This window comes from Ictidomys tridecemlineatus, chromosome 5 (assembly GCF_052094955.1).
Source record: "Ictidomys tridecemlineatus isolate mIctTri1 chromosome 5, mIctTri1.hap1, whole genome shotgun sequence".
NCBI classification, from domain to species: domain Eukaryota; kingdom Metazoa; phylum Chordata; class Mammalia; order Rodentia; family Sciuridae; genus Ictidomys; species Ictidomys tridecemlineatus.
In genome coordinates this window covers 77,504,042-77,518,943 of record NC_135481.1, presented here as the reverse complement: position 1 = coordinate 77,518,943, position 14,902 = coordinate 77,504,042, and the positions used below count along the sequence as shown (strand labels likewise).

Here is a 14,902-nt window from a genome sequence, read left to right as displayed (position 1 = left end):
TTAATTGAGTTAGGAAGTGTTGCCACTGCTTCTATTTTCTGAATGCAATGATAGAGAATTAATATCATTTATTCCTTAACTATTTGGTTGAATTCACCCCTGAAACCGTTTGAGCCTGATTCTTTCTTTGTTTCTGTATTTATTGTTGTTGTTTATTCATTTTGAGGGGATTTTGTTTGGGGGATGTTATTGACTCTTGAATCACTTTCTTTAATAAATGAAGGCTTTTTCTGACTTTCTTTTGTGGGTTTTTGATAGTTTGTGTCTTGCAAGGAATCCGTCCACTTCATCTGAGGCATTGAATTTGTGGACATAGTTGTAAAAACATTATTTTATTATCCCTTTAATATTTATGGTCTCAGTATTGATGAACCCTTTTTCACTTCCACTTTGTAATTTTTTCTTCTCCCTTTTTTTCTTGGTTAGCCTAGATGGAAGTTTCTCAGTTGTATTGAATATGGTACACTGAAAAGTGGCCAGAGAAGATATCCACATTAAGTGTTAATAAGTTAAGGAACTTGAAAGAAAGGGCTTATCCCAAATTCTCCTACATATAATCGTATGTGTCTTAATAAGAGAGGGAGGAGGGAGTTTTGAAACAGGCATAGATAGGAGAAAGCCATGTAAACTTGAAACCAAAGATCTGAGTGATAGAATTGGAGTGAGTGAGGAAATGCCAGCAGTCACCAGAGGCTGAAGAGGCAAAGGAAGGAATTTCCCCTGGAGTGACCCTGCCAACTCCTTGATTTCAGACTTCTAACTACACTTGAGAAAATAAATTTCTGTTGTTTTAAGCCACGAGGTTGTGGAAATTTGTTAAAGTGGCCTAAGAAATTAATACATAGATCTTTTCAAAACACTGGCTTCTGATTTTATTGTTTTTGTCTGTTGATTTCTGGTTTTCAATTTTATTGGTTTCGGCTCTAAATTTTATTATTTCTTTTTATTAGCTTGCTTTAGGTTTATGTTGCTCTTGTTTGTCTAGCTTCCTAAGGTTGAAGCATATGTTATTTTAAATCTTTCTTCTTTTCTAATATTTGCATTCAGTTCTATAAATTTCCCTCTAAGTGTTTCTTTTGCTTCATCCCACAAATTTGATAAGTTATGTTTATATTTTCACTTACTTCAAAATATATTTTACTTTCTCTTGAAACTTCATGTTTGTCCCATATATAATTTGTAAGAACATTCTTTAATCTCCAAGTACATTTGGATTTTTCACAGTGGTTTGAGAGTGTGTCTTTATGATTTCTACTCCTTTAAGATTGTTTATGGCCCATAATGTGACATATCTTGGTGAATGCTTCAGCATGAGAAGAATGTGTACTCTACTGTTTGTTGTTAAATGAAATATTCTGTAAATGTCATCTAGAATTGTATCAAAGGATGGTTAAGATGGCTATTACCAAAAGACAAGAAAAAACATAACAAATGTTGGTGAGTATGGGGAGAAAGGAAACCCTTATTTGGTGGGAATTAAATTAGTGTGGTCATCATGGAGGACAGTATGGAGGTTCCTCAAAAAAAATGAAAATAAAACTATCACATGATTCAAAAGTCCAACTTCTGTATATGTATCCAAAGGAAATGAAATAAGTATGTTGACAAGATATCAGCGCTACCATGTTCATTGCAGTATTATTTGCAGTAACCAAACAGTGGAAGTAACCCAAATGCCTATCATTGGGCAAATGAATAAAGAAAATGTGTTATACATACACAATAGAATATTAATCAACCTCTTAAAAAAGGAAGTCTTATTATTGATGACAAACATGAGTGATCCCAGGAGACATTATGCTAGGTGAAATAAACTAGACACAAAAAGACAAATGCTGTGATCTCAATATGTGTGGAATCTAAAAAGAAATGAACTCAGAAGCAGAGAATAGAATGGTAGATCGGAAATGGAGAAATGTTAGTCAAATGGTGGATAGCTGAGGGAAATGGAGAAATGTTAGTCAAAGGATACACAGTTTTAGACATTCAGGATTAAAAAATTCTAGATATCTGTCATATAGCATGGCAACTATAGTTAACAGTATTGTATTACACACTCGAAAATTCCTAAGAAAGTAGATCTAAATGTCCTCACACAAAAAAAGGTAACTCCACAAAAGTAATATTAGTATATTTTTAAGGTTATTTAATTAATTTATTTATTTGGAGGAGGGGACAGCCAATTCTTTAATTTGTCCTAATTAAGAAGTAGCATAATAACTCTACAGCAACAATAAGAATCCTGTGTGGAAGGGTTTAAGAGAACACCTTTGCTGCTCTAAGATTTTAGGAAATGATCTTTAATCAAATGATCTATTTGAAACATGTTTCTTTAGATGCATCAAAGGTTTCATTATATATATTTAAACAGCAGAATGCATTACAACATTTGTTACATATATAGAGCTCAATTTTTCATATCTCTGGTTGTATACACAGTATACTCGCACCAATTCGTGTCCTCATACATGTACTTTGGGTAAGAATGATCATCACATTCAACCATCATTAAGTACCCCATGCACCTTCTCCTCCTCTCCCACCTCTCTGTCCTATTTAGAGTTCGTCTATTCCTCACATGCTCCCCCTCCCTATCCCACTATGAATCAGCTTCTTTATACCAAAGAAAACATTCAGCATTTGGTATTTTGGGATTGGCTAAATTCACTTAGCATTATCTTCTCTAACTCTATCCATTTGCCTGCAAATGCCATGATTTTATTCTCTTTATTGCTGAGTAATATTCCATTGTGTATATATGCCACATTTTTTTTTATCCATTCAACTGTTGAAGGGCATCTAGGTTGGCTCCACAATTTAGCTATTGTAAATTGTCTGCTATAAACATTGATGTGTCTGTGTCCTTGTAGTACACTGTTTTTTTTAAGTCCTTTGGGTATAGACCAAGGAGAGGGATTGCTGAGTCAAATGGTGGTTCCATTCCCAATTTTCTAAGAAATCTCCATACTGTTTTCCATATTGGCTGCACCAATTTTTAATCCCACCAGCACTGTATGAGTGTACTTTTTTCCCCACATCCTCACCAACACTTATTGTTGTTTATATGCTTAATAGCTGCCATTCTGACTGGAGTGAGACGAAATCTTAGAATGGTTTTGATTTGTATTTCTCTAATTGCTAGTGATAATGAACATTTTTTCATGTTGATTGTACATCATCTTCTGAGAAGTGTCTCTTCAGGTCCTTGGCCCATTTATTGATTGAGTTATTTGTTTTTTTGGTGTTTAGTTTTTTTAGTTCTTTATATACCTTAGTGATTAGTACTCTATCTGATGTGTGAGGGGTAAAGATTTGCTCCCAAGATGTAGGCTCTCTATTCACCTCACAGATTGTTTCTTTTGCTGAGAAGAAACTTTTTAGTTTGAGTCCATCCCAGTATATTTTAAAGAAATGGTTTATTTCTTCTAAGTTGTTGTATTTATGTAGTGTGAGCAATCCCTTATCTTTTTATGTCTATAAAATTGTTAGGGATATTTCTTATTTGTTTCTGGAAATAAATTATTGGTAATATGTTTCTTCTTGTTGCTCTTTTGTGCATCTATCTGCTCTTTATTATTTTCTTCACTCTTGCTCTATAGTTATTTAGCTAATTCATTGAAAGGTTGTTGAGGTAGAAGCTTAGAATATTGATTTGATACATTTCCTGTTTTACTAATGTATACATTTAGTACTATAAATTTCTCGGCACTACGTTAGCTGTATCCTACAAATTTCTGTATATTGTATTTTTATTGTCATTCACTTCTGTGTATTTTTTTAAATTCTTTTTAATAATTCTTCTTCACTCATGGATTATTTAGAAATATGTTGTCCTGTTCCATGTTTTTGGTGATTTTTCTGTTCCTGTAATACCTAGAGCAACATTAACTTTCTGTTATTGAGCTCTGATTTTATTATATTGTCATCAGAGAATGATTTCAGTTCTTTGGAGTTGATTGAAGTTTGTTTATGGCCCAGGATATAACCTATCTTGGTGTGTATACTGTGGGCATTGGAAAATAATGTGTGTTCTGCTGTTATCTGGAATATCTGTGAATCCTGATTGAATGCTAGTTAGTGTTTGATGGTGGTGTTGAGTTGTTCAGTATCTTTTGGTATTTTGGGATTTTTTTTGTTTTTTCTGGTTGAGAGGTATTGAAATCTTCAATTATATTTGTATATTCTATTAGTTTTTACTCCTCTTATCTTCAGTCCTGTTATTTGATACAAACACACTTAAAGTTACTGTGTCTCCATGGTGGATTGTCTCTTTTAGCATAATATAATACCCTTCCTTCATATCTTTCTTGGCTTTGCAGTTTATCTAATATTAGTATAGCCACTCCTACTTTCCTATAATCTACTCATATACATTATGTTTGTAACAGATTTCTTATGCACAGAATATAGTTGTGGGGTTTTTGTTGTTGTTGTTTTGTTTTGTTTTTTTAGTTTGATTTGGTTTGGTACCATGGATTGAACCCAGGGGCACTCAACCACTAAGCCACATACCTAGCCCATTTTTATTTTTTTTTATTTTGAGATATGATCTTACTAAGTTGCTTACAGCCTCACTAAATTACTGAGACTGGCTTTGAACTTGCAATCCTCCCACCTTAGCCTCAAGGGCCACTGGGTTTACAGGCATACACCCAGGTGTCCCACATGGGTCATGTTTTATAATCCTATTAATCTCATTTAATTGTTGTATTTAGACTGTTTACATTTAGATTAGTATTTGTCTACTATTTTATTGTTTTCTGTTGGTTCATTCTGAAGTTTTTTATTAATTTTTCTCTTTTGTTGTTTTTTTGTTTGGGTTTTTTTTTTCTTGTTTTATTTCTGTTTTTCCTGCCTTCCTGTGGGTTACTTAAACATATTTTGGAATTCCTTTTTCTGTATGTACAGTGTTTTCCGTATTTCTCTTTTATATATCTTTTTAAATTGTTGCCATGGATATAACATTATATATAAATATTATTACAGTTTTTTATGTCATTTTACCATTTCCAGTGGAACATAGAAACTTTACCAACTTAATTTTCTTTATCCTTCCTTGTTTATAATGTGTTTTAAATATATCTTCTACATACATTTAGAACCACATTAGACAGTGTTATAATTTTCTTCAATCATCAAACATAATTTTTAAAATTCAAGTAGACCTATTGTATTTCTCCATATTTTATACATAGTGTTCTTTCTTTCTTCACAGAATTCCAAGATTTGTTCTTTTAACATTTCCTTTATGTTCAGATTACTTCTACTTCTTTTAAGATAGATCTGCTTGGTACAAATGCTCCTGGTTTTCCTTCATCTGAGAATATCTTGATTTTTGCCTTATTCTTAAAGCATATTTCTCAAGGCCTAGAATAATAGGTTGACAGTTCTTTCCCTTCAACCTTTGAAAAGTAATGTGCCACTTTCTTCTGTCATCAGTAGTATCTTATTAGAATCTGCTTTAAATTGTTTCCCCCCTATATGTAAGGGCCCACTCACTGAGTACTTTCAAAATTTTGTCTTTGTTTTTAGCTTTCAGAAGTTTAATTATAATTTATCTTTTCATGTACTTATGTGGATCTTCTCCATTTGGAGTCTGTCAACCTCTTGTAGGTTTATATCCCTTGGAAAGCTTTTGGTCATTATTTCTTTAGTACTTTTTCAGTTCTTTCCTCTTTCATTTTCCCTTCTCTGTCTTTGAGAACATGAATGTTAGTGCTTTTATTATGAGTTCATTAGTTCCTGAAGCTCTGATTTTTTTTTTTCAGTCTTTATCTCTTTCTTATATCCAATGTGTATATTGTTCATATTGGATCATTTTTTGTGTTCTCTCCTCCAGTTCAGTGATTCTTTTCTTTGTCCTCTCATTCCTCTTGTTAGGCCCATCCACTGGGCTTTTTGTTTCAGTTATTGTAGTTTTCAGTTTAAAAACTTTCACGTCTTCATTATATATTCTGTGTTTTCCATCTTTTCAGAAGCAGAAGTTTCCCTCTTTTGTTACCAGTTATATCTGCTATTCTATAGTTTTAGTAATGGCCATAAAATGACATTTGTTACATGATAAATTTTATGATAGATTCTGTTCCCTATTCATCTATACGGTGATATGTAAATGGATTTGTGAACATAATACTCTGTCACTCAATTCAAGAATCCACTATTGGATAATCAGTAATCTATAACTAGCCCTACATCAATTCCAAGTGCTGTTGTATGTTTTAATAGTGTTTTAAAATAGTTTAATAGATTTTTCAGTGAATCCTTGCAATTAGTTTTATAAATCATTACCTTTCTTTTCTGCTCAATGAATTCAACAAATATTTAGTAACTACTAGTTTATATCACAAAATGTAGTATCCATAAGCCTTTCAGTAAATAGTAATAAACATGTTGACCAGCATATCTACTTTAAAATTCTTAAAAACTTAAGTTGTCTCACTGTATAACAAAGAAATTGTTATTCTCTCTGAAATAATTCAACAAGTTATCTCTTTGAACTAAATCAACTGCCATAGCAGAGGAAGCAAATCAATGGAATCATTAGACTGATTTATCATTCTCCTCACTCACACTCTTAACCATTCTGAATATATTTTCTTCTCTCTGTACATCAGTCAGAATTTAAACCTATTGCATCATAAGCTGATTTTCTCAAAAATAAGCAAGGAGGTCAACTATTATTTTCTTGAAAAGATCTTAGCAAATTAATTGATGCAGTAAATTAGGAAGTAAGAACAAACACTGTCCTCAGTAAAGAGAGCACATACTTTTGCTTTTCATATTTGCTTTGATTTTATTTATTTAATTCAGTAAAACAAGCCAAACCTGCCCTTTTTTTTTAAAGAATGATTTAAGAATGTTATCAGTAAGTGAATAAAGGTTGAGAAACTAGTTTAATTCTTTTAATTCATGAAAAACCTGTGGAAACAGGCAACTGTTTTTCAGCAAAGTATTTATAAAATGTCTGAGTGTTGTGTAAGATTATGTACAAGGTCAACTAGATACAAATCACTTCTTTTAAAACTTATACAGGTACGAATGCCTATGCCTACCCAGTTATTGTGCTAGATATTTTTCCACATAATAGATCACTTTATCTCTTTCTTATATGAACTCCATGAGTTTGTTCTCAGTGTTTTAGAGTAAAAGAAATTAATATTCAGGGAGTAAAGTATTTTCCTAAGGTCACACAGAGTGAATGACAAGACTGAAATTTGAACCTACATTTTCTAAATCCAACCCAACATCATTTCATCAATACCAAGGTCAGCATTCTTGACATATTAGACTGAGTAATTCTTTGTTGTGAAAGTGTGTCCTCTCCATTAGAGGATGTTTAGCAGGCCCTCCAACCTTCACCCACTAAATGATAGTAGTAATATCCCTGTGATTGGAACAATTGAAAATGTTCTCTGATGGATGGAAGTACTGCCAGCTAAGAACTACTTGTCTGCATTTCTGAAATCTCACTTCTAAATTCTAATCTAAAATTTTCTATCCAATTAAAATAAATAGCTTACATAGGATACACAATTGATTGAGCAAATACTATTAAATAAATGAAATATAAGCAATAGAGTATGTATAAATTTTAGGATGGTAAATAAAATGATATCATGTAAGACTTGATTAATACTTGGTCATAGGGGACAAGACAGGAAGTCAGGAAAAGTAGCAAAACTTGGTATTAATAGGAAAGTATCAAGTGCAAGAATAAGCTAAAACCACATGAGACATGACATAAAAACTGAGAATGAGTTCAAAAACCAGGTAAGCAGTGAGGTTGAGGAGAACATAAATATTTACAAGGAAAATATGTAAGCAGGTCATAAATCTGATAGTTTCCCAATATTTGAAGCTAAAGCAGTATAGAGAGTCAGGGGCCAGGAATATAATCAAAGCCACAGACTTGAGACAATAGATTCATGTTTCAGAATTAAGAAACACTGAAACTGACACAGAATCCACTACAGAAAGGAATCTGTTACATGTCACTTACTGGAGTAGTGTCCATTGGAGGGCATTTTCTACCTTGACCTTCCTTTGGATTTATTATAGTGAGCAGCATAGTAGATGATTTAGTCTTAATTGGTATGAATTATAATAATATGAACTATTACAAAGTAAAAGTATTTTAAAGCCTTACTTTCTGTACTAAATTAGAAATATTAAATTCATTAAGATCATATAATTTTAAAACTGGAAGTGAAAATTGAAACTTTGTTTATATTACTCCAAAAATTTTGTGATAAATAAAAATATTATGAATATTGTATGAGCCAATTATTAGACATGCTTTGAACTTCTGAGAGTAACTAAATGATTTTTCTGCTGTTTTATCATTTTCTTACTATAACTTAAAATATATTCCAACATGATTTAAGTGCTGGTAAGTTAGAATGCTATTGCTGTGATAAAAAATGCATGGGGGGGTGGTTGGGATTGTGACTTAGCATTAGAGCGCTCTCCTAGCATGGGCAGTTCGATCCTCAGCACCACATAAAAATAAAGGCATTGGGTTGTATCCATCTACACCAAAAAAATAAATATTTTTTAAAAATGCATCTGAAAATAAGTAACTTTGGAAAGAGATTAAATGTTATAAGAAAATGTTATAGGACTTACTGAATAAGGCTAACCAGTGGGTCCCTAATGTCAGTTTAAGAAAAGCTCTCTGAGGGAAAAATAGCACTAAAGCAAAAATGTGCTTCAATTGTTATAGATTTATATATACTGGAAACATATTCTTTCTACTTTACCTTTATTTCTATAGGGAAATGTCCTTGGAATTATAAACATCCTAATTTATTATAGTTCTTAAGAAATGCATTCTTCCTATAAAATAAATTTAGCCTATATAAATGGAATATTAATATGTTTGCACTGGGAAGTATATCACAACAAGAAATTGAAAAAAAAAGTTGACAATTATTACAAATTCTGAGGAGGAAAAGACTATGATCCAAGAGAAACTAACAAAGAGGAAATATCAAAATTTAGATTTGAAGAATCACAGTGGCTTCTGAGGAAGTGGTGTTTATGCTGCAATTTAATAGATGAATAGGAGTTTGTTCTATTTTGCATTTTCTTCTCTGCCAGAAGGGTTAGGGCTGATTCAATTGCTTGCCTTTCTTTGTTTCAGTTTTTTTCATCAAGAAATTAGAAATATTATTGAGACTCTTCACACAGGTGTTATCAAGTTTAGTGAGTTAAAAATATATAATTTATTATTTTAGAATTTTTTTTCTGAGTGCAATGAGATGCTATTGCAGAATTTTACTTTATCTTTTTGAAAAAAAAAATCATTCCAACTATTGCTTCTGTCCAAGAAAGTTTTGGTGAAAATTTAAAGGTTCCCAAGGCATTGTGAATGATGAGTAGCTCTTTTTTTTTTTTTTTTTTTTTTTTTTTTACAGCTTGAGAGTAAAGGATCTAATCACATGTCCATCTGCAAATCATTCTAGTTTTATATGTACTAGCCAAGTGACCAGAGTTTAGCAACAGTCTCTCTTCTTCGGGACTAATTTGAATCTTGAAATGATTTCTTTTGATATGCCAACTGTCCTGGTTTCATGTCCATTTTATTTCTGTGTGACACCTACTCCAAAGTGAGACCACTATAAAGGCTCATGGGTAACTTAAAAGAAGAAATTTATAATCACTTCAGTTTGAAGAGTTTTAAATATAAGACTGTATATTAAGTCAGTGCTAAAGTTCACTGACTAGCTTTTTGCAGATTTAAGAATTATATTGCTTTCTTTCACGTTATCAACCTGTATTATATAGTTAGGTTGTTGTAGTTCAAGTCTCCAATTGACAGTTCCTTTGTATGCATATACTGAAATGATTTTATTTAATAAAAAAAGAACATCTCCTGTGTGGATTTTAAATTTCCCTTATTAAATATTTATATTTTCAAAATGTCTTTATTTAATTGAGTGAGGTGCTTGGTGCCATTTCAAAATAACCTCAGGTGGTAGGTGTAATGACATATCAAAGATTTGACCTTTAGCATTTTAGGATTCTATTTATCTGCATTTTCTTCTGCATTCATTTAGTCTTAATTTATATGCTATTCCTCTGGATGATTTAATGAGTGAATGTATTTGGCCCAAGATTCATTAATCATAAAAATATATATCTGAATACATATTATTTCTGTGCCTTCATTTATATCTCAACTGTGACAAGTAGAAAATTCTGTGTATAAGGTTGATCAGTATTTGCACAAACCTCATTCATTCTCATTAAGTGCTTAGCAGAATAGACCCTGATCCCCTAAACTGATGCCCATTCTCCTACTTCTCACTTCTTTGCAGTCAGCTTATTATATTCCTTTATTTACCTAGAGATACTTTATTTTCCAATTCTCTGCTATTCCTTTTAAAGAAAATTGAATGTAATATTTACACTGATATAATTAAATTAACATCTTCCAGCATCTTTCTGTGTGCTTTGCTAGCGTAGATAATCATTTACTGGGTAGCTTGCAGTGTAGAAGCAGAGTTATAGAATAATTATTAATTATTTTATATCACAATAATATAGTGATATAAAAGTTATTTTCATTTGTGCATGTTTTTCTGTATTGATTTTGAGAAGTAAAGATTCTAAGTGGAGTTAAGGAAATGGATCATTGATCAGTTAGCCTATGTTACTTATATTTAAATTATTTTTGTATTTTCTCAGTTTACACAAATCTTTATCTCAAGAAGAAAACCTGAAGGATCAATTTAACCATACACTTAGTACTTATGAAGAAGCTTTAAAAAACAGAGAGAACATTGTTTCCATCACTCAACAACAGAATGAGGAACTTGCTACCCAACTGCAGCAAGCTCTGACAGAGCGAGCAAACATGGAATTACAGCTTCAGCGTGCCGTAGAGGACTCCCAAGTGGCCAGTGAAAAGGTTCAGAAGTAAGTAAAATGTTCTTTTAGTATTTTAAAAACATAAAAAAACTTTCTTCTGAAAATAAGCAATATATAATTATTGTTCATGCCATTAGTAGTTCAAGTCAAAAGTAGAACCAAATGATCTATTTCACATTGTATATCATAAACATGTTTAGGGTCAAAAAGTCACTTGCTTGGCAATAGTTGTTACTATTTAGGACAAACCATTTATTTTTGATAACTGATCTACATTAGTTTGTGGAGGCCAAGTTGATAGGCAAAGTTATTTGCAAGAGGAAGAGGCAGTCAAGTTACTACCTGCACTCATTTGGCTTCACAATAATCCTGCTGGAGTTGAGATCATCTGTGACCTTGCAATTTGAGACCTCTAGATGCAGTGAATCCAGTACAGTGAAATTAATTTTCTTGTGTTGTTCTTCTGAAGTATTCAATGCTACTATTCACAGCGCATAATTACATTTGTTTATTTTGAGTGATCTTTCCATTTTTTATTAAAATTTAAATAAAGCTGCATAATCAGTCAGTCTTTATGACAGCTAGCAGAATGTTAACAACTTACCAAGCAAAGAAGTCACTTGTTAATTTATGGGACTTGAATGTTGTAGCAGAATTTTCTGAGGAAGCTTTAATGTAATAAAACTTGTCATTTTAACCTTCTTTGTGTGTTGTTAACAACATAACATCATTCACATACCTAATCACCTTCAGTTTCTAACACATACCTTTTCCTTAATCTTTTTTTCAGTTTTATAGTATGAAGTAATGCTTACTTGCTTTAAGGTTTCTTACTTTCTGTGACTTCTTATTTGAAAATTAGTCATTTCAACTACTTCCTTAACATCTCTGAAGTTATATTTCAATTAAAGAGCCCAAAGTCAGGTGAATCTGTAGTCAAGACCATTTTCAAACAGTTTAGGGATTATGCATATTAATATTTACTACCTATGTACCTTGTAGCTTTTGATTTATATAAGCATTATATTTTGTAAGTTTAAAGATTAGGTTTATATTTGATCAGAAACTATCTAGTTTTTTACAATGTGCACTAAAAGTCTAAGAACACTGATGTGTAGATGGATCTCACTTCATCATATATTGCAATTAGTAACTGGACTATCAGGATCTGATTTAGTTCTGTTAGCTAAAAGTCTATAAATAATACAAATTTCAAAGTTTTCTTTACATATAATCTTTTAATATCTATCCATGACTAAAATTCCTTGAAATAGTTTGCAGAGACCAATTCAGTTCTCAAAAAAACTTTGGAAATATTGCTAACTTTTAATTTTTTAGAACCTATCAACTATCATTATCATTAACTTTTTGCACACCAAGAAGTAGAACATTATTTTAGATAAGGCTTGAATTATAATAAATGTAACTGTTGAACGGACTCATTATATCATCCTATTTTGCATACGTAGTCACAGAAAGAAAAACTGTATTTTGGAATGGCACCAGTCCATGGATCAAAGTCTAAGTACAACAGCCATGTCATTCACAAGTGTTAAATGTTAAATCTTTTATTCTGATTTCCAACAAGACATAGGAGAAATATTATCACACTTTCCTTTTTATATTCAATTCATTGTACTTCATTTTAGTTTGCATCAATTAAACAAAGTATATTTTTATCCCAGTTAATGTGGCCATCAGTCTTTTATTGTTTAAAAAGGAAGTTATCCTCTAAAAAGAAACTATAATAAGATTTTTGGGGCTGGGGATGTGAGCTCAGTGTTATAATGCTTGCCTAGCACGTGTGAGGCCTTGGGCTTGATCCCCCGCACTGAGAAAGAGAGAGAGAGAGACAGAGACAGAGACAGACAGACACTGACTTTATAAGAAAGTATTCTCCATACAATCAAAAATTACTACTGTTAGCATACATTTTTTGGACATTCCCTTGAAAATATGTAATATTCCAGAAAATTTCAAATTTAAACTAAAGAGGTCCATATTTCCTCTTTTCCCTTCACAACCAAATTTTTTGACCTAATCTATCTCTAATTTTTTTAATTCCCATTTATTCCTCTTCTGTTCATTACTCTGGCTAACTTTTATGCTAAAATTGTTCTTTCAGTATCACTAATAGTTTCCTAACTCCTAAATCAAGGACCCATTTTAAACCACATTTTTATCATACAACTAATACATGATTATGGTAAAAATAAATGAAGTTCTTTTATCTTCAGCAGTATTAAATCCTGCCTTTGATTCCAAATGTGTATGTTTGAACTTGGATATTTTATTTTTAAATGCTGTGTTAATTTGGATAGTTACACAACTGTCACATAACATTACTGTAAGCATTAGCTGAAATAATATAAGCAACACTTTTAGAACAATGTGTGCTATATATCCTCTCCTTCTTTTGCATATCTCCTCCTTCTCTTGTCATCTCCCTCCATGCTACACTCATTGCTCAGAGAGGATGTACATTTTCAAGATTAAATGTCTTTGCATGTGTTGATCTCTTTGCTCAGAGTCTTTTACTTTCTCCCCAATGAGAACCTTATTCATTTTGTGAAAGTTCACCATACAGGACAGAAAACAGGCTTTGTTGTCAAGTCTGAAAGTCCTGGCTTTGAATCTCTACTCTCCTACTTATTACATGTGAAATTTTTACTTAAGTAAAAGTTCCTCAGATAAACTCAGTAATTCTGCCTTCACAGGAAGGGTTCTCGTGAGGAAGAAATTGAATAGCATATGCAATGCCTAGTGCAATGCCAGTAATTATTAAAAGCAGTCTATAAGTGACATTATTTGTATTGTGATATTCATCAAAAAAGCAAAACCAGTTCAATTACATCTTTTCTGCTAAGTCTTTTCCAACTTCCTAGAAAGTAAATTCACTCCCTTCCAATGTGTTGTCATAGTATTGGAGCAGGGGGCATTAGTGTATTATTAGAAGCCATTCCAGTCAACAGTACACTCATTTAGTTGGACCTTATAACTTGTTGCCATGCCCAAAGATAGTTACTGTACTTTATTATTTATAAGTTTATATGTCTTCCTACTAGATTGTGCATCCCTTGAGAGTAGATAACATCCTAAAATTTTACATGATGAATGCTTTCTGAATATTGTTTGGAAATACAGAAAGCTTATGTTCTAAAGTCTAGGGATTACATCAATGTTAAGACATGTTAAGACCATGTAATATGATCACAGAATATTACTTTAAGACTTTTATTTTACTACTTTTCTGTCCATTTCTATTCCATTTCTTTTAAGGAATATATCTGCGAGCTATCCCAAAGTAATGATTCTTTTTTTTTTTAATGGAACTGAGGATTGCACCCAGAGTAATCTACCACTGAGGCACATCCCCAGCTCTTTCTATTTTATTTTAAGACAGGATTCCACCAAGTTGCCCAGGCTGGCCTTGAATTTGTGATCTCCTTGCCTTATCCTGCAGTCATGGGTATTGCAGTCATCTGCCACTGTGCCTGGCCCTACATGATTTCTCTAAAGATTATTGCTACATAATTCTTAGGAAATGTTATCCATTTCCATAAGCTTAACCCACTACCTATTAGCCAAATAACTTCCAAATCTTCTTCTTATAGTACTCACCTCTCTGCTAAGATCTAGTCTCATGTTCCCAAAACTCTTTACTTTGCCCTCCCCTGAAAATAAAGTTCTCCAGTATTTTCTGTCTCAGTTAATGAACTTCAACACACTATTTTTTACCTTTCACATTTACTTTGGCACCAATTTCTGCTGTGTCTACTGCCTAAATGTCTTGATTCCGTTCGTCCCATCCTTACTAGTTAGCTCTATTACACCAAGTCCTCATCATGCCTCATCTGGACTATCTCAATAATTATAACACTATTCTATCTGGCTTTATTTCTCCTGAGTTTGTCTTTCCTAACTGCCATCAGACCTAAAATGAATCAAACATGAAACATAAATATTACTTCCTCATATAAAATCTCTCATATGAGGCCTATCCCTGGCCCTCTCCCACTGTTCTAGTATC

General features: G+C 32.2%; 1 protein-coding gene across 19 annotated transcripts in view; it reads left to right on the top strand.

Annotated features, from left to right (window-relative positions):
• Positions 1–14,902, top strand: part of Mipol1 (mirror-image polydactyly 1) — a 328,689-nt gene that overhangs the window by 257,316 nt on the left and 56,471 nt on the right. For all 19 annotated transcript variants that reach the window (XM_040276488.2, XM_040276497.2, XM_040276493.2 and 16 more), the window contains one exon: positions 10,690–10,920. In XM_040276488.2, coding sequence (XP_040132422.1) covers positions 10,690–10,920 — 231 coding nt within the window. The remainder of the gene's footprint in view (positions 1–10,689; positions 10,921–14,902) is intronic.